The 21056-nt window shown below is 37.2% G+C and overlaps 1 gene segment (V, D, J or C) and 1 further gene; both read right to left on the bottom strand.

Annotated features, from left to right (window-relative positions):
- Nucleotides 1–21056, bottom strand: part of Igk (immunoglobulin kappa chain complex) — a 3171119-nt gene that overhangs the window by 2198890 nt on the left and 951173 nt on the right.
- On the bottom strand, nt 8388–8853 carry Igkv14-100 (immunoglobulin kappa chain variable 14-100). The segment is given in 2 exon segments: nt 8388–8685; nt 8799–8853. Coding segments are annotated over 2 exon segments (353 nt in total).

Here is a 21056-nt window from a genome sequence, read left to right as displayed (position 1 = left end):
ACAGGGAAAGCTGTCAGGAGCAGACTAGTCTCAACAAGTGAATAAATACCATTAAACATCACTGTCTGTGGAGTTCTAATGTTTTTGAAAACCAACTATCTATCTAAAGAAATCTAGACTGTTCTCTGTTACCTACTTTCAGCCATTTGTGATTAAAATAACTGAAAACAACCTAACAATAAACTTAGAACCACGAATTTCCTATTGGGCCCTTAACTCACCAGCTTAAACATCTCAGATGTGTTTATAATAACAATAATAGAAGGACTTGGACTAAACCTTGTACTTCAAAAATTTTAGTATCAAAAACAACCTATAATAACCACCCACAGCCCCAAAACCTAGGGAACTGGGATGAAGACTCTTCATAACTTCTTTAATCTGAATATGAGTGTTGAGATATTTTTGAAGAGAGGGGAAAAGGAAGGGAAAATGGGAAAATTTAAGAAGACCACACCAATGATTGTCTCTGATGTCTGTGTACTGACTGGATCCAGATGAAAACCCAAGACATCAGGAGTTCAGGCAGGTCAGTTCAGCATGTCTGATGATGAAATTCACCAAGGCTGTATATTCTGTAATATACAAATCTGAGAACAAAACTTTAATATCATTAAGATAATCTTTCTGTTTTATTCTCTGGAATCTAGTTCTTCAGGGGGTCTCCTCCTATCAAATCTGATCCATATAAATCTGGAAGTGTAAATACCTTAATCACCTTTTCCAAAAACACAAAGACAAACCCTTTCCTTAAATCAGCCTATCCTTCAGCCTGTAACCAGGAAAATCTGTAGATTGCCCTCTGTCCCAGAGGAAAAATAAAACAACCACAATACTCAAAATCAGACATTACAGCCTATTTAGGCATTTCTAATTTGTCATGTCAGGATATTAACCCAAAATATTAGAGGGTATTAGTCTCCTGCAGATAGTAGAATGTGTGTGATGTGAAATTAGGCAGTGTGAATACTAGGGACCAAGAAGGTCTTTAAGGAATAGGCAGGGAATAGGGTAAAGGAGAATATGTTGAGTAACAAAAAGTGTCTAGGGAAAAAAATTCCTATGGAAACATGACATTTCCCAACTCTATTTTAAAAGCCAAATCAATGAAGATCACTCAGTGGTATCTAATACTCTCCTATAGGCCACAGGACATTAAATAAAGACCCTGTTATCATGTATAGGAATCATCTTTAGTAGGAAGGCTCCTACACCACAAACAATAACAGCTATGGTCAGTTTTATTTGCCTGCTGGAACTAGGTAATAAATCCCTATTGTCAATGACACCACACATTGTACTTGCAGAACATATAGAAATGGTGGTGGTACTCAGCTGAAAGTGTACTCCATGGTGACTAGCTTTCACAGTTCTAGAAGGTACTATACAAAGCTCTGATGCGGGAAAATATCATCAAATGTCTAGGTCACCAATGGACTTTGCAAGTTACAATAATGGTTACCTGCTTAGCATGATACTAACTTCTATAATAATTCTAATGTAACTAATATATGAATAATATAATAATATACTGTTATAACTATTATATAATAGTCTTTTTTATTTTTTTGAATTAATTTATTTTTTACACATTCCATTCCCTGCCCACTCATCCAACCTCTGACTGCTCCACATCCCTCACCTCTTCCCCACCTACCCTGTCTCCATGTGGATGCCCCCACCCCCACCCCACCTGACCTCTAAACTCCTTGGGGCCTCTAGTATCTTGAGGGTCAGGCCCATCATCTCTGAATGAACAAAAACCCAGAAGTCCTCTACTCTATGTGTATTGGGAGTCTCATATCAGCTGATATATGCTCTCGGTTTGGTGGTCCAGTATTCCAGAGATCTCTGGGGTCCAGATTAATTGAGACTGCTGGTCCTCCTACAGAATCACCCTTCACCTCAGCTTCTTTCAGTCTTCCCTAATTCAACAACAGGAGCTAGTTACTTCTCTCCATTTGTTGGGTGCAAATACCTGCATCTGACTCTTTGAGCTGCTTGTTGGGTCTTTCAGAGGGCAGTCATGATCGATCCCATTTTGTGAGCATTCCATATCCTCAGTAATAGTAATAGTAATAGTAATAGTAATAGTAATAGTAATAGTAATAGTAATAGTAATAGTAATAGTAATAGTGTCAGGCCTTGTGACCACTCCTTGAGTTGGATCCCACTTGGGCCAGTTGCTGAACCTTCTTTTCCTCAGGTTCCTCTCCATTCCCATACAAATAATTCATACATGTCCCTTTGGGTCTGAGTTACCTCACTCAGGATATTTTCTAGTTCCATCCATTTGCCTGTGAAAATCAGGATGTCCCCCTTATTAACATCTCAGTAGTATTCCATTATGTAAATGAACCACATTTTCTGTATCCATTTATCTGTTGTGGGACATCAACACTGTTTCCAGATTCTGGCTATCACAAGTAAGGCAGTTATAAACATAGTGGAACAAGTGCCCCTGTACCATGGTGGGATATCTTTTGGGTATATTCCCAAGGGTGGTATAGCTGGGTCTTCAGGTAGATCTATTTCCAATTTTCTGAGGAACCTCCAAGTTGATTTCCAGAGTGGTTGTACCAGTTTGCAATCCCACCAGAATGGAGGAGTGCTCTTCTTTCTCCACATCCTCTCCAACTTTGTTATTCTCATTGGTGTATGGTAGAATCTTAGGGTTGTTTTAATTTGTATTTTGCTGATCATTAAAGACTTTGAACTTTTCTTTAGGTTTTTCTCAAGCATTTGAGATTCTTCAGATTTGAAATCTCTGTTTAGTTCTATACCCCATTTTTTGATTGGGTTGTTTGGACTTTTTGGTGATTAACATCTATAGTCCTTTATATATTTGGGATATTAGCCTTCTAAAGGATGTGGGGTTAGTGAAGGATTCTTCTCAATTGGAAGTTGCTGATTTGTCTTATTGACTATGTCCCTTGCCTTACAGAAGCTTTCCAGTTTCATGAGGTTCTGTTTATCAATTCTTGATCTTAGAGCATGAGTCATTGGAGTTCTGTTTAAGAAATACACCCCCCCCCCCAGTGCCAATGAGTTCAAGATTCTTTCCTACTTTCTTTTCTATTAGATTCAGTGTTCCTGTCTTTATGTTGAGGTCCTTGATCCACTTCGACATGAGCTTTGTACAAGGTGACAAATATGGATCTATTTTCATCCTTCCACATGCAGACAGCTAGTTAGACCAGCACCATTTATTGAAGATGCTTTCTTTTTTCCATTGTATATTCTTGGCATCTTTGTCAAAGATCAAATGACCATAAGTGTGTGGTTTTATTTCTGTGTCTTCAATTCTATTCCATTAATCAACCTGTCTATCTCTGTATCAATTCCATGCAGTTTTTAATACTATTGCTCTGTAGTAAAGCTTGAGGTCAGGGATGGTGAATCCCCCAGCTATCCTTTAATAGTTAAGAATTGTTTTTGCTATTCTAGGTTTTTTGCCTTTCCAGATGAATTTGAAAATTTCTCTTTCCATGACTTTGAAGAATTGTGTTGGGATTTTGATGGGCATTGAATCCATAGATTGCCTTTCATAGGATGGCCATTTTACAATATTAATTCTGCCAATCTTTGAGCATGGGAGATCTCTCCATTTTCTGAGATCTTCTTTGATTTCTTTGGTGAGAGACTTGAAGTTATTGTCATAAAGATCTTTGACTTGTTTAATTAGAGTTACCTCAAGATATTTTATATTATTTGTGGCGATTGTGAAGGGAATTGTATCCCTGATTTCTTTCTCAGCCTGTTTATTCTTTGTATAAAGGAAGGTTAGTGATTTATTTGAGCTAATTTTATATCAAGGCACTCTGCCAAAGTTGTTGGTCAGCTGGAGAAGTTCTCTGGTAGTAATTTTGGGGTTGCTTATGTATGCATATTATGTATGCATATGTATGTATATTGTCTGCAAATAGTGATACCTTTATTTCTTCTTTATCAATTTATATCTCTGTGATCTTTTTGTTGTTGTTGTTGTCTTATTGTTCTAGCTAATATTTCGAGTACTATATAGAATAGATATAGGGGGAGTGGGCATCCTTGTCTTGTCCCCAATTTCAGTGGGATTGCTGCAAGTATGTCTTCATTTAATTTGACACTGGCTGTTGTTTTGCAGTAAATTGTTTTTATTATGTTTAGGTATTGGCCTTAAATTCCTGATCTCTCCAGTACTTTTAACATGAGGGGGTATTATATTGTGTCAAATGCTTTTTCTGCATTAGGGAGATGATCATGTGATTTTTTTTCCTTTGAGTTTGTTTATATAGTGGATTACATTAATGGGTTTTCATATATTAATCCAACCTTGCGTCCCTGGGATAAAGCCTATTTGATTGTGGTGAATGATGGTTTTAATGTGCTCTTGGACTCTGTTTGCAAGAATTTTATTGTGTATTTTTGCATTGATATAAGTGAGATTGGTCTGAAGTTCTCTTTTTTTGGTTCTGTCCTCATGTGGTTTAGGTATCAGAGTAATTGTGGTTTCATAGAATGAGTTATGTAGTGTTCCTTCTCTTTCTATTTTATGGTATAGTTTGAGGAAAATTGGTATTAAGTCTTCTTTGAAGGTCTGGTAGAATTCTGCACTCAATCCATCTAGCCCTGGGCTTTTTTTGTTTGGGAGGTTCTTAATGACTTTTTCTATTTCCTTTTCTGATATGGGCATTTTTAGATAGTTTATCTGCTTTTGATTTAGCTGTCTAAAAAACCATCCATTTTATCTAGATTTTCCGGTTTTTTGAGTATAGACTTTTATAGTACTATCTGATGACGTTTTGAATTTCCTCCATTTCTGTTGTTATCTCTCCCTTTTCATTTCTGACTTTATTAATTTGGATACTGTCTCTTGGTCCTTTAGTTAGTTTGGCTAGTTGTTTATCTTTTTTTGTTGATTCTCTCAAAGAAACATCTTTTGATTTTGCTGATTCTTTGTACTGTTTTCTTTGTTTATATTTTTTCTAGAGCTCTCATGTGCACTGTTGTATGGTTAGTGTAAGATCTCTTCAGTTTCTTTACCAGGGCACTTAGTGCTATGAACTTTCCTCTTAGCACTGCTTTTATTGTGTCCCATAAGTTTGGGTATGATGTATCAACATTTTCATTAAATTCCAGGAAGTCTTTAACTTCTTTCTTTAATTCTTTGCTGACCAAGTTGTCACTGAGTAGAGAATTGTTCAGTTTCCATGTATATGTGGGCTTTCTGTAGTTTTTCTTGTTCTTGAAGACCAGCCTCATGCCATGGTGATCTGATTGGATGCATGCTATTATTTAAATCTTCTTGTATCTGTTGAGGGTTGTTTTGTGACCAATTATATGGTCGATATTGTAGAGAAGGTACTATGAGGTCATGAGAAACAGGTGTTTTGTTTTAGAAGAAATGTTTTGTACATATCTGTTAAGTTTATTTGGTTCATAACGTCTCTTAGTTTCCCTGTGTCTCTGTTTAGTTTCTGTTTCAATGGCTTGTCCATTAATGAGAGTGAGGTGATGAAATCTCCCAATATTACTGTGTGGGGTTCAATGTGTGTTTTGAGTTTTAGTAAAATTTCTTTTATGAATTTGATTGCTCTTGCATTTGGGACATAGATGTTCAGAATTGAGACTTTCTTTTGGTGAATTTTCTTCTTGATAAATATTGTGTCCTTCCTCATCTCACTTGATAACTCTTTTTTGAATGTCTATTTTATTGGATATTAGAATGGCAAATCCTGCTTTTTTCCTGAGACCATTTACTTGGAAGACCTTTTTCCATCTGTTTACTCTGAGATAGTGCCTGTCTTGTTGTTGAGGTGTGCTTCATATATGTAGCAAAATTCTGGATATTGTTTACATATCCAGTCTGTTAGCTTATATCTTTTTTAGGTGATTTGAATCCATTAATATTGAGAGATATTAAAGAGAGATGACTGTTGGTTCCTGATATGTTTTTTTTTTAATTAGGTATTTATTTCATTTACATTTCCAATGCTATCCTAAAAGTCCCCAAGGAGCTGGGGGGATCTGCAACCCTATTGGCTCTCTGTTTTTGTTGTAAGACTGTTAATGTCTTGTCCTTTCTTTTATGCAGGTATCTTCCTTACTTTGGAGTTTTCCTTCCAGAATCCTCTATAGGGCTGGGTTGATAGATAGATATTGTCTGAATTTGGTTTTGTCCTGGAATATTTTGTTTTCTCCATCTATGTTGATTCACAGTTTTGTTGGGTAGAGTAGCCTCGCCTGGCATTTGTGTTCTCTTAGAGTCTGCATGACCTCTGACCAGGTCCTTCTGGCTTTCATTGTCTCTGTTGAGAAGTCTGGTTTAATTTTGATAGGTCTACCTTTGTATGTTTTTTGGCCTTTTCACTTTGCAGCTTTTAATATTCTTTCTTTGCTCTGTGCATTTAGGCTTTTGATAATACTATGACAATAAGATTTTCTATTCTGATCCCATTTATTTCATGTTCTATAAGCTTCTTGTAAATTTAGAGCCATCTCTTTCTGTAGGTTGGGGACGTTTTCTTCTATGATTTTGTTGAAGACATTTTCAGGTCCTTTGAGCTGGGAATCTTCATTTTCCTCTATTACAATTAGTCTTAGATTTGGTCTTTTCTTTGTGAATTGAATTTCCCTGATGGTTGGATTAGGATTTTTTTTTATGTTTTTAATTTTCTTTGGCAGTTGTGACCATCTCTTCTACTGTATCTTCTACACCTGAGATTCTCTCTTCTATCTTGTGTATCCTGTTGGTAATACTTACATCTGTAATCCCTGACCTTTTCCCTAGGTTTTCCATTTCCAGATTTGCCTCCATTTATATTTTCTTTATTGTTTCTATTTCCACTTTTAGGTGTTGGATCATTTTATTCAATTCATTCACCTGTTTACCTGTGTTTTCCTGTATTTTTTCAGTGAGTTATTGATATCCTCCTTAAATGCCTCTATTTTATTTATGAGATAGGATTTTAGGACAGATTCCTTATTTTCAGGTGTGTTGGTGTATTCAGGGCTTGCTGTGATGGGAGAACTTGGTTCTGAAGATGCCCACATATTTTGGCTTCTGTTGCTTATGGTCTTGTGCTTGCCTTTTGCCAGCTAGATATTTTTGGTCTTTGTTGGTCTGGATGACTGTATGATATCTGCCTCTTTTGTCGCTGGGTAGCTTCAGGTATCCTGGTAGGCCTGTGGTCCTGGCTATATCAGACCACCTGTGGGTCCTTTCAACTGGAGGCTCTTCACTGGGACAGAGAAGTTCCTGACCCATTGCCCTGGCTGCAGTAGATCTCCTGGGAGGCCTTGGGACAACTTCTCTGAGTCTTCATGATATCAGACCAACTAGGGGTCTGCCTTAGCAGCAAGGATTGGGCAGAATGGGTGGAAGGGACTGAAGAGGAGTGGTCTTTGGGAGGTCAGGGGTTTGGTGGGGGATGGATCCATAATTCTCCCAGCTCCCAGGAGCAGCCCAAGGACTGGTGGTGTGGGAATGTGGGTGTTCTTACCAGCTGCTATTTTCAAACAGGTAGTGTTAACATCAGGGATACTCTTTTTACAAAACTCATTTGGATAATACAATAGACAGAGCATAATAGGCAGATGAAAATGCCATGCCTATACTACAGAACTCCAAAGATTTCACATTATGAAATAGGCAATGCTTCCACCAAATGTTAAAAGAAATTGACTTATCATTCTGTATTACATAGAAAGTCAAACTTTAATGCTAATCTGCTTTCTTAGTTAAGGTTGTTTCTATTTAATTTTATGGATAAGTGCAGTTTTACTTGCTTTATGCATGGCAATGTGCATGCTTGTGTCCAGGAAAGTGAAAAGAGACTCCATAAAAAAGGAACTATCAATGGTTGTGAACCTCCACATTCATTCTAACAACTGAACCCAAGTCCTCTGCAAGCTCAGCCAGTGCTCCAGTTTTTCCATCTCTCTAGCCCTTCCTGACACCTATTCCAAGATTTCCCACACTCTTTCTCCATTTTTTTAAATTCAACTGTCCTCGGTCATCCATGTTGACACAAGTTGAAAACCTATAGACATCCACTATTCCACAGGAGCCACATTAACCTCCTTTTGCTTCAAACTTTTACTTTTATGAAGCTGAAGGTAATTATTTTTAGGGTTTTCTTCTATCGTTTTCAAGAAACTTTGATCCCTATTTGTGGTGAAGGTCAGAGCTCTCACCATTTTAATGATTTTCCTTTAATTAGCAAATCACCCAGACTTTCAGTCATGGATTTTATCAAGTATTTCCTTCTTTATACATCAACTAAGTTTGCCTGTGACATTTGAGAAATATATAGAGTGGGTAACTCATGAGGGGAAGCAGCTGGGGCAGCCCAGCCTCTTAGTTCTGCTTCCATGGGGTTTATGTTATGACTTGAATCACTGTGGGAGGAAACTGAGCATACTGTACACAGTAATAGTCTGCAAAATCTTCAGATTCCAGGCTGCTGATGGTGAGAGAATAATCTGCTCCAGATCCACTGCCACTGAACCTTGATGGAACTCCATCTTCCAAGTTGGTTCCATGATAGATCAGGCCCTTAAATGATTTCCCTGGTTTCTGCTGCAACCACCCTATATTACTGCTAATGCCCTGACTTGCATGGCAAGTGATGCTGACTGTGTCTCCCAGAGATACAGACATGGAGGATGGAGATTGGGTCATCAGGATGTCACATCTTGCACCTAGGAGTAGAGACATAAAGTATATTCACATAGTTAATCATAATAAAAAATGACTTCCCACAAAAGCCAGTCAACACTAATCACAGTGAAATTCCCACTTAAATTCATTTTACCTGGAAACCAAAGCAACAAGAATGCAAGAAACTGAGCAAGGACCATCATGTCCATGCTGAGTCCTGATTGTAAAGACAATGACACAGTATATGTGTGACTGGTATATGAGGAAGTCCCCAAGGCTGTGCAATGGGGGCATGCAAATAATTGGAAATCAGTTAGCACTGAGAACAGCTGCAAGACTTATTCATCTCAGCACTTAGCACAAGCCCAGTGTCCCCAGATCCCTGAGTTCAAATCACTTGTATGGCTCCAGACAATGAATTTCTTTTCAAATATTTATAATTATACATGACTTTTCTAATGTAAGGAGTCTCTATTTTGAGTAATATATTTCAAAGACATACTAGCATCATATAGAAAAAATATGCTGGCAGGGAATATACAACAGAGAAGAAACTATTTGATATTTAACTCACTTAAATAATCATAATTGGTTAAAATAATTAGTATGTATTCCCCTTGTCAAGTGTTTGAAGTAGATATTTCTTGAAATCACTTCATCATAATCATATTCACTGAATTAAAACAGAAGATTTTACAGCTTTAACTTTGCTGACTAGAGTTCAAAGGGGAAATACACAGCACATGCACATATAAAACCTTGATCTGAGCAGCCTGTGTCACTTGGAGTTCTGACTCCATGTAAAGATGGTGGTACTTTCATACTTAGAGGCTAAATGTGTACTACTTTTGCTGCTCAGTTGGGGATCCTCCATATTTTTCTCTCTTCTATGATTTGCTATTATTTCCCATAGTTCATAAAGTTTGACTGGGGTTGATACAATTGAGTACTACTATAGGAAACTTGGGTATTTTCACATTTGATTCTTGAGCAGTAACTGGGGGAATTATACTGATTCAGTAAGCAGCCTTGCTGTCTGCATGTGGGTCATAGGCTCCAATCAAGCTACAGTGCAGAAATGTTTGTACATCCTTATAACACAAATATTTGAATTCCACAGGGTACACATCAATGTCATTAATACCATTCAACATTATTTATCATTAGAAGATGTCCAATCTACTCAGTCTTCAATACTTGGTCCTCAATCCAGGGAATCCTTGGGGCTTTAAAAACTATGAAAGGCACTACAACATTGCAGCATGAGTCTGAAAACAATGATTTTTCCAGGGCCTGGACTTGAGTAATGGGTGAGAACAAACACCTAATTACAAGGCAGCTTCTTCAATATATGAAGCACCCTTCCCATCAGGAGTACCACACCATAGCTTTTGGATGAGTTAATCGTAATGCTGTCTTCCCTGCCTCTACCCTGCACTCTCTTTCTGCTAATATCCAACACCTGTATCTGTGTCTCTTTGATTTTTGAGACTTTGAAGACATTTCTGTGTTCTCATATGATAGCCCCAGAATCTGTGGAAGATGCACTCAGGACTCTACAGATCCTGCCCCCAAATGTTCATCCTTATCTTAAATAAAAAAAAATACATTGAGACAAATTATGACTCTGTCAATCTTTATAGCTCTTGCATTTTGTAAAAGAGAAGTTAAAAGCCCATCAGGAAACCCTGAAGAAGGATTTTAGTTTTAAAATCATGAAAGATTGGTACAAAAAAAAAGCTGATTATTGTACTAAATGTCTACAATGATGGAATTCATGACACTTACCAAGGAAGATATTCTTTGTGAATATAGGCTGTTCTACTTATATAGATCATATCTAAAAAAGTGAAGAAAAAAGTAAAGCAAAAATGACCTATACATTTCCAAAAAACAATGAAGCATGGTGAACATTTTGATTTCTAAGAGAACATATTAATGAATCTCAAGCAACAAGTGAATGAAAACAAGACCATAACCAAACAATCTGAAGGTAAGGTATGAGACCCCCTGCAGAGAATGAAAAAATTGATAAGAAATCACACAAGTTTGAACCATCCTAACACTAAGACCATCTCCTCTCAATTCATGAATTTCTTTCTTGGGTTGAATTCATTTCTGTCTACATGTTTCAAGAAAACATGGCATGTTCTTGGCATCACTTTCTTCCTAGGGAATCTGTTGTACCCTTTACTTCATCAGTAGGAAACTATGCACCTACTTCAGAATCTACTTCAGAGGGTCCCTCCAGGGACTTCAAAGATGCCATATACATGCATATACACATACGTATACATATACATATACCTACAAATACATTTCTCTTCAGAGCCAATACAATGAGATCTTAAAGGAGGTCTTCATAACTCCAAAGCTGTTGCATTCTCAGTTTCTGCAAAACAAGCATAAAGTGACAGACTCTGTAGTTGTACAAAATTCCCCACCATATGACAGACAGGAGACAAGAGAGTACAGGAACCAGAGATTGAGGACAAAATAAACCCTCAGGTCTATGCCCTCAGCGTCATATATTCCAACTGAGGCATCTTCCTTCAGATCTAAACAGTGCAAAAGCAACATCACCTGGGGAAGATTCCACTCATAAGCCTGGGACACACTGCATACCTGAAAGGTAACACGAATTTAATACATCTATTATATTTCTGATATCTGGGAGGATGTGAATCTAAATATCAAAACTCGGGAGGAGACTGATATTTTCTTCTCCCTTTTCCTTTTTTTTTAAATTGAATCCTTAAGAATCTCATAAGGTGTCTTTTGATCATATTTATTTATACATAAGCAATTTCTCCCAAAATAATCATGTCACTAGTCACCTTGTCTTCTGTATCTTTCCTGGTTTGATTCATGTTTTATATACTGACCTCCAGAAGGATTCAGCGAATGGTATATGGCAAATGAAACAGGACGTTTTTACTTTAGTATAAATCTGGTTTTGCCTTTTCTAACATTCTATAGGCTTTAATCACCTACTGGATAAATGTGCCCCTAAGTAAAGAACCTATAGAAAGACAGGCCCATATGAATTCCAACCACATTCCCAACATGTAAGTTTTGACAAATAATTTGTGTGCTTTAATAGAAGCACAAGCTATAGCACAGATGTACTCAGTTTTTAAGAAGATGGTGCACCATGCAGAGTAAATTTTAAAAACATTAGTTTATTTATTAATTTACTATTTTAATGTGTAATAGGTTTGTGCCTGAATGACATTATGTGTTGTGTGTGTACACATGTTCCAGAGGAGTCAAGAAGAGGGTGCTCATAAGCCTCTTGATGTGGGTGCTAAAAATGGAACACAGGTCCTCTGTAAGAACAGTAAACTGCTCTTGACCGCTGATTCTTCCTTCAAGTTCCAATATTAAATAGAATCATACTGAGGCCTATGTACTATGCACTCATGTAACATAGAATTATACTGTAGCAGCTAGTATTGTATGGGCAAAGGTTTCTGAAAAGAATCACAACTTCTCCTTAACTTTCTGTTAAGCTGACTACATTATAAGAACTTCAATGGTTGTGGAGATGGAGGTATGTCCCAGGTCCAGGAACTAATTTCAATTCATATTGGGCAAACTTTAGAACCCTTAACAACCACTCTTCATTGCTACCTCTCTGTCTGACTTAAGATCCATGTGACTAACAAGTAACTAAACAGACCATAAGCTACCAAGATACAAGGTAAAATAAGAATGTTGTCAGAATCTGAGGCTTAAAACTTTTGTTTAACTCTCCTAGTAATGTTTCCACTAATGTATTGAAAAGTGTCTCAGTTCATGAATTTCTCTCTACTGTTACTATAAAAAGTTCATGGGACTGTTACTAAGCAGGAACATGGAATGAAGGTAACCTAAATCTGTGTTCCAAGGCCAAGATCATTCACACTTGGATACAGAGTAAACTGTCTTTTAAAAACTTGAAGTTGTGAGTTGTGTTTTTGTGTTGGCTACTGGGACATCCCATAGTAGTGAGGCCAACAGAAGTTAAACTATGAATGCTAGGGAGGAGGGGAAGAAGTAAATAATAGTGTGTTAATAACAAAATATTTTCTGCTTCATGTATCCTAGCAAATGATTTTCATGGCTCTGGGAATACAATACTTTAATAATTTTATTTGTAAAAGATAACTATGAGTAGGATGAGCTCACAAATCAGTTCTGCTTCTCTTCATGCCTCATTGTTCAGAGCATACTTGTAACCTATTTATTCTGATGACATTTATGTCCTCCCTATCATGTAGGGAATAACAAGTAGTCCCTGAATCACACTACAAGATCTAATAACGGCTAATTGTCTGTAATTTTCCTTTAGGACAGTTGACATGATTTTTTTCATTTTAAAATATTTAAATCTGGTTTTTAAAGATAAGACATATGTAATCTACAATTGGGTAAAAGTATGATCTCTTTTTATCATTCTCACAAGCCTGGATCCTAAATATCTCAATTACTTCTACTTTCAGTTGCTTTTTCCAAATTTCTCTACTCTCTTGCAAATCACTGATCTAGAACAGCACTTTCTGTGAGAAGAGGCCATGTCGTAACATTGTAGGCATGTAGAGTGCCGGTAGAACTAGTGAGAGTTGCATTTGCACAGAATATTTTCAGTATACTGTAGATTTGTATTTTTATATGCTACATTCAGGATTTGAAAATGAAAAAGAGAATTACTGCTACATAAAATGACAAAATATTGGTGAGCATTTAGAAAAATATGGTTATTTTTAAAATAAAATATTTTCCATTTATTTATTTATTTACTTATTTATTTACACTCCAGATTTTATTCCTCTCCTGTTTTACCCTCCAACTGTTCCACTTCCCATAAGTCCTCCATGTCCCCATCACCACAAGGATGTGCCCATCCCACCAGACCTCTAAACTCCCTTGGGCTGCCAGTCTCTTGAGGGTTATGTGCATCTTCTCTGATTGAACCCAGTCCTGGCAGTCCTCTGATATATATGTGTTGGGGGCCTCACATCCACTGGTATATTCTGCCTAGTTGGTGGTCCAGTGTCTGAGAGATCTCGGGAGTCCAGGTTAATTGAGACTGCTGGTCCTCCTACAGGGTCACGCACCTCCTCAGCTTCTTTTCCCTAATTCAACCACATTGGAAAGCAGCTTCTGCCACTTGGATGGGTGCAAATGTGTGGTGACTAAAGAGAGAATAGCAGAATGTTAAAGGAGTGTCAATGCAGTTCAAATGACTAATAAATATCTGCCAACAGATTAGTCTTCCCATGTAATTTGAAATTTACTTAAATTTTGGCTCTATACACATGACTAAATTGCAGAGAAGGGAGGAATGTAGTAGAGACACACAGCTAGTTATTGTCAGGGTTGAAGTGAGCTCCCAGAAATTTGTGCTTATAGTCTCTAGTCCATTGCAAGAATACCAGATAAAAGCAAATCATTCACCTTCTCTTTAACTTATTGACTGTACTCTGACTCTATTTGGAAAAATATATATTTAAAATCAAGGAAATATGCTTAAATGATGAATGTGATTCAAAAATGTATAGTATATGCATTACCGTACTTACTATGCATTCACAAAATGTATATATCTAATTAACATATGTTCATAGATAAACATATACATAATTCTCATAACATTGAAATCTTTTTTTAAAAGATTTATTTATATGAGTACACTGTGAGTACACTGTAGCTGTCTTGAGACACACCAGAAGAGGGCATCAGATCCCAATAGAGATGTTTGCGATTCACCACATGCTTGCTGGGAATTGAACTCAGCAGCACAGGGAGAGCAGTCAGTGCTCCTAACCACTGAGCCATCTCTCCAGCCCTTGAAATCTTTTTGATCAATTTATCTTACTCTACATATCAAAGTAACTCTGAACTTCTGGTGGTTCAGACTTATGTATTTTTACTTATGAGTTTTCAGTTCTCAATGTTCATTTGAATGAAATGACACAGTATATTTGCTTTAAAGAATGAACTTAATTTTCACATTGGAAATGTTTCTGTAAAGGTTCCCTCATGGTTTTTAAGTAAATAAATAATAAATCTCTTTTGCTAAATCTTCTGATAATGATAATCTTTATTCTTGCATATAGATTTTTTCTTGTTGTTTTTGTAACTTGAATAGTTATAAACAAAAATACTATGAATGTTTTTATAAGAATACACATGAACTTGCATCTTTATCTTGACCAGATGCATGGGTGTGCATTTGACAGCTTACATATGAGAAATATAAATGAGTTCATTGACTATAAATGGCTTTATGCAGCAATGATATTTTGTAAGCACAATCTTCTCCCAACCATTGAGACATATATTTCCTTACACTCAAGAAATAATTGATTATTTCATTATTATTTTAACACTGTTGTTTACTAACAAATGGCCGAAACTTTGCTCCAAAATATCAATGTAGATACATTGCTTATACTTAATTTCTAGCTTGTATATTTCACTGCTCATTGTAATTTTTCTCTAGGTAATTGACTACTTAGTAAGAACATAATTTTGTTGCTAGTACCTTCCAGAATCTTGAAGAAATGTTGTGGGTGTTATCAAATAATAATAATAGAAAAAGATGTTACATACAGTTGACCATAGAATGGTGTTGGTTACATGTGGCAACTAATTCAGTCTAGTTGCCTATATTAGCAATTATTTTCAGAATTATATTCTGCAAGTATATGGAGACCCAAAAGACACATCAAGGACACTGAAAGTAAAGCCTCTATTAGCTGTACTAAAATACAGTGAACAAATTGCAGTCCCTTGCACAAATGTCAGAAGAAATGTGTATCTATATAAAAGCCATTATATATGGGCACAAGTACATCAGCCCTTATGTAAACTACCTGAAGATTATCACAGAAGTGAATGTAAACATGAAACTAGAGCACTCTTAAAGTAGAATATAGGGAAATTCTATTTATCCCAGGTTTTGAGGAAAGTTAGTACATCACCAAATTGATGAGACATAAAAGGTAGAGAATTTAATGATGTGGCAAATACTGGTCTGTATAAAACACTGTGAAGAGCCTAGGACATTTTCAAAACTTTTATTAAAGAACTACTGACTTTAAGAATCAAGGAATACATCAGCAATGAATAAACTCTTTTACTTATTTTGTGTAATGCATTTATGTTTTAAAATTATACTATAATTGCATCACTTTTGAACACGGAGCGATGAGCTCAGCATGCACATCATCAAAAAGAATATACATGGAGAAGTTCAGAATGAAAAATATACACTACATCTCTTGATACTGGGCATGTAAGTAAAGTGATTAATAAACTGCTACGTACCTGTGAGAGTGCTGCAAGTACAGAACACTGACAAACAGAAGGATTGAATATGTGTGGACAACCTGAATTTCTATTCACTCTTGAGGCAAATGCAAATGGTGACACCACCTTGAAGGGCAATCTGGTGATATTACTATAAAGCATGTTCTTACTCTGTCATCCTGCAAGCTTTGTATTCACTTAAAGGATTTAAAACGTTATTTCCATACCAAAACCAGCATGGGATATCTATTGTACCTTTTTTTTTTTAACCTTTAAAGCCTGGAAATAAACATGATCCCTTTCTATAAGTGGATGGGTAAACAACCTTTGGCATATGTAGCCATGGAATATGATCAGAAAAATGAAATGAGATATTGACGTCTGAAAATCCATGTAGGAAACATCGTTGCATATTCCTTATAGAAGCTGGGATAAATACTTCATCACCTTATTATTTAAACTATAGGATATTCAGAAATACACAAAACTATAAGGCACAAATATTGTTTTCTTGTTATTAGAGGGGAAGAGCTATGCATGCACTTCACAGTATTTCAGGGCAGGGGAACAGCTCAGTATGTTCCACAATGAAGAATACATCCCAATATATAACCTTTCAGAGGCAAAGTCATCAGTTATGTGAATGCACAACAACACTCTGAGGAAATCATGTTCTCTAAATGACAACAATAGTTATCCAAACCATGGCAAGTTCAAGTATTGCAACAAAGGCAGTGCTATGGTGAAAGAAGTTAAAATGGGAGAGGCTGAGCATGCTCAGGGACACTGGGGACACATACAGCTTCATTGATTCTCAAATTTCCATACATCCAAAAGAAATCTAAATTCTTTGCATCTTGACAGTTATCAATAACCAAATGTTTGTAAAAATCAACTTTAACTTGCCACTAATTTGAGCTCATAATAACTGAACATGAGTCTATAGACTGAGGAACACTTAAGGTCTAATATGGATCTGGATAGTTTCATGTTCTAACTTTTTTCACAAATGAGTCACTGTATTCACTGTGCAAAATATTTGGACATTTTTTTCTAAGCTATATTGGAAAGTTTGTGGAAGCCATAAAAACAAAAATGAATTTACTTCTCTTCTTTGACTGCTTGCATTGTGGGTCCATGTAACTGCTAGGTCCTGGGTCTTCCATTTCCAGCTGCTGCTGACCATTGTTGGGAGTTGGACTACAGATTGTAAATCATCAACAATTTTCCTTACTATATAGAGACTACCCATAAGTTCTATGACTCTAGAGAACCCTGACATATACAGAAGTTTGTGTTCCATGTAAATTCCCACCAAAAGGTGGCTTCAGTGAGGAGGAGTTCAATAATCAAGTGGATAAGATGACCCGTTCTGAGGACAGTCAGCCTCTTTCCCTAGCCACCGTTGTCATCGCTCAATGGGCACATGAAAGAAGTGTCAATGGTGGCCGAGATGGAGGTTATGCCTGGGATCAACAACATGGACTTCCACTCACCAAGGCTGACCTGGCTACAGCTGCTGCTGAATGCCCAATCTGCCAACAACAGAGGCCAACACTGAGCCCAAGATATGGCACCATTCCTGAAGGTGATCAGACAGCAATCTGGTAGCAGGTTGACTACATTGGATTACTTCCTGCACAGAAAGGACAACATTTTTTTCTTACTGGAGTAGATACAAATTCTGGTTATGGATTTGCCTTTCCTTAATGTAATGCTTCTACCAAAATCATCATCCATGATTCCTTAATCATCCTCATGGTATTCCACCCAGTACTGCTTCTGATTAACGATTCATTTCACAGTCAGAGAAGGGTGACAGTGTGCTAATCATCATAGAATCCACTGGTCTTACCGTGTTCCTCATCATAAGAAGGCTTTGTATGCTCTGAATCAGTTTCTCCCATAGCCAGGATCCATGGGTCCAGGAATTCAAGGGGTAAAATGGGAATACTTCCATTCACTATCACTCCTAGTGATCCTCTAGGAAATGTTTTGCTTCCTGTTCCTGCAACCCTATGTTCTGCTGGCCTGGAAGTTTTGGTTCCAGAAGAGGAAGTGATACAACCAGGAGCCACAACAAACATTCCATTGAACTGAAAGCTCAGACTTTCCCCTTGTCATTTTGGACTTCTAATGCCCTTAAACCAACAGGCTCAGAAAGGAATAACAGTGTTAGAAGGGGTTATAGATCCAGATTACCATGGGGAAATTGGATTGCTTTTCCACAATGGAGGTAAGAAGGATTATGTCTGGAATGCAGGAGATCCCTTAGAGCATCTCTTAGTACTACCGTGTCCTGTGATTAAACTCAATGGGAACCTACAACAGCCTAATTCAAGCAGAATGACAAACTGACGCAGACCAATCAGGAATGAACGTATGGGCCACTCCTCCAGGAAAAAAGCCAAGACCTGCTGAGGTGCTTGCAGAGGGTAGAGGAAATACAGAATACATATGAGAAGATAGTTATAAATACCAGCTAAGTCCAAGTAACCAGTTGCAGAAACAAGGATTATAAAGTAACATGAATGCTTCTGTTTTATTTTGTTAAGAACACATTTGTCTTTCTTCCAATTTCTTTAATATCAATTGGTATTTAAGTTGAGATACTAAAAGGATGTTCCCAAGGGACATTGCTCCATTGTAAATTTACAAATGTGTTTGTAACTTTACAAGGAATAGTTATATCATGTTTGGTGCATTCATAGCCTTGTTGTTGTTTCATGTGGACATGAGATATTATTTGTGTCAACTTGTCAAGGGGTGGATTGTAGTGGATATTCCTGGTTGTCAATGTGACTATATCTGGAATGAGCTACAATCCAAAATTGGAAGGCTCGCCTGTAATCCCGATCTTGAGGCTGGGAGATATAAGTTTCTGATCTGGATCTTGGTATGGAGATCTTGAGGCATAGTGGCTTTGAATCTCAGGAGACTAAAGCAAGGAGATCTCTGAGTTCAAGGTCATCTGGGACAAAGCAAGTCCCAGATCCAGGTGTGGTGGTATACACCTTTAATCTGAGCTATACCTTCTGCTTGAGACCTACATAAGGATGTTGTGAGAAGGAAGATTCTTTGCCTGCTTGACTTGTGGGACTGAGCAACTGCTAGATCCTGGGACTTCTATTCATAGCTGTTGCTGACCATTGTTGAAGGGTTGGACTACAGACTGTAAGTCATCAACAATTTCCCTTACTATATAGAGACTATCCATAAGTTCTGTGACTCTAGGGAACCCTGAGTAGTACAGCGACTCTGTGTAAAAAAAGAAAAATGGATTTACTTATAAAAGCAGTTCACTTGGCTTAAAAATATAATGTATTTTAACAGTGACCTCTGTGTGCCTGGAGCAGATTTCTTTAAATGAATTAGAACACTGTTCAATTGCACTTAATAAAGTTTAAAAAAAAAACACTTAGTATCTTTATTCAGGCTTAAATTGCTTTGTTCTTTTTTGTGGCTCAGTAGAATTCATGGAAATTCATTCTCAGATATGTGTTTCATTCATTTCTAATAGTATGACTTGAAATGCAGAGGAGCATGAGTCCAACAAGCTGTAGTAGTAAGAGCAATTCTCTGTGTCTCTGTGTATATGTTTATCAAGGGACAGGACAAAATGTATTATTATAATGGTATAAGCATCAGGTAGACTACTTGAAACAAGCACTTATGTAAATGATGGGAGTTTCAAGTTGCTTTAAATAGTGACACAGGATAGCAGGCTCCTGTGCATATTATGTCTCCCTCTTCTGGCCTTCTGATAAAATGTTGACATTTGATTGAGTGTGGATGCTTTTTCATATGCAGGGCTGAACAGTGAACATAATCTAATATGTATCTTTGAATTGCTGAATTTATGTGGAAAGCATAAAACCCCCTACCCTTGTTTTCAATCCAGAGCAATATTGACTCCCTTACTCTGACTCAGCATTTGCTGAAGAGTCTTTAATTGACTAAACTGACAGCAGCAATGCTCATGAAAGGACAGGGATAATACTGTGCTAATTAGACACATGAAACCAGGAACTCCAATGATTTTCATGAATGGTATTCAATTTTTTGCTATATGGAATAGAAACTTTATAACCATCTATGAGTCTCCCCATTGGGAAAGATTTTTAGAGGACAGTATATAAAAAGGTTTCTTTATCCTTTTAAAATCAAAAACCAAGATTTTCATTGGCAGGTCTTGCCACAGAGAATAAAGCATATGATATGTAAGTACTTCTCTAGTGTTTATTGAATACATTCTGTCCCTTATACATAGTATCAAATGATTTGTCATGAGACTAACATTATGAGTTAGCCTGAATCAGGAGAGGACCCTTCATCTTGTTGATGTTTTCAAAATATTGGCCTGTCCCTTGAGTCATGAACTAAGGTGAAACACATTTCTTTTGTAGGGAGCCTATTAGTTTACAATTCAAACGATGTCTTTCTTCCTGGTCTCCCCTAAACAAACTCCCCATCCCATCCCTGCCTCCTCTTTGTCTCTAAAAGGATGCTCATTTACCCTTCCTCACCACCCATAGCATCATCCTTCTCTGGGACATCAAGTCTCCACAGAAATAAGGGCCTACCCTCCCACTGATGCCAGATAACAAAATAGTCTACTACATATATAACTGGAGTTATGGACCTATCCATGTTTATTCTTTTGATGGGAGGGGGGGGCGTTAGTCCCTGGGAACTCTGGGTTTTCAGTTAGTTGATATTGTTGCTCTTCCTATGAGATTATAATCCCCTTCAGCTCCTTCAATCCTTCCCCTAACTGTTCCCACCTTGGTCCTCAGGCTCAGTCTGATGGTTGGTTGTGAATATCTGCATCTGTATTAGTCAGGTGCTAACAGAGTCTCTCAGGTGACAGTCATACCAATCTCCTGTCAGCAAGCACCTCTTGGCATCAGCAGTAGTGTCAGGTTTTGGTATCCACAGATGGGATGGATACCTAGGTGGGGCAGTCTTTGTGGCCTTTCCTGCAGTCTCTCCTCCATTTATTTGTCCCCGTGTTTCCTTTAGACAGGAACAATTCTGAATTAAAATTTTTTGATGGGTGAGTGGCCCCATCCCTCAGGTGGGCTCAGTGCCTATCCACTGTTGGTGGTCTCTAAAG

Source organism: Mus musculus, chromosome 6 (genome assembly GCF_000001635.26).
Source record: "Mus musculus strain C57BL/6J chromosome 6, GRCm38.p6 C57BL/6J".
NCBI classification, from domain to species: domain Eukaryota; kingdom Metazoa; phylum Chordata; class Mammalia; order Rodentia; family Muridae; genus Mus; species Mus musculus.
This window is presented reverse-complemented; position numbering and strand designations above follow the sequence as displayed.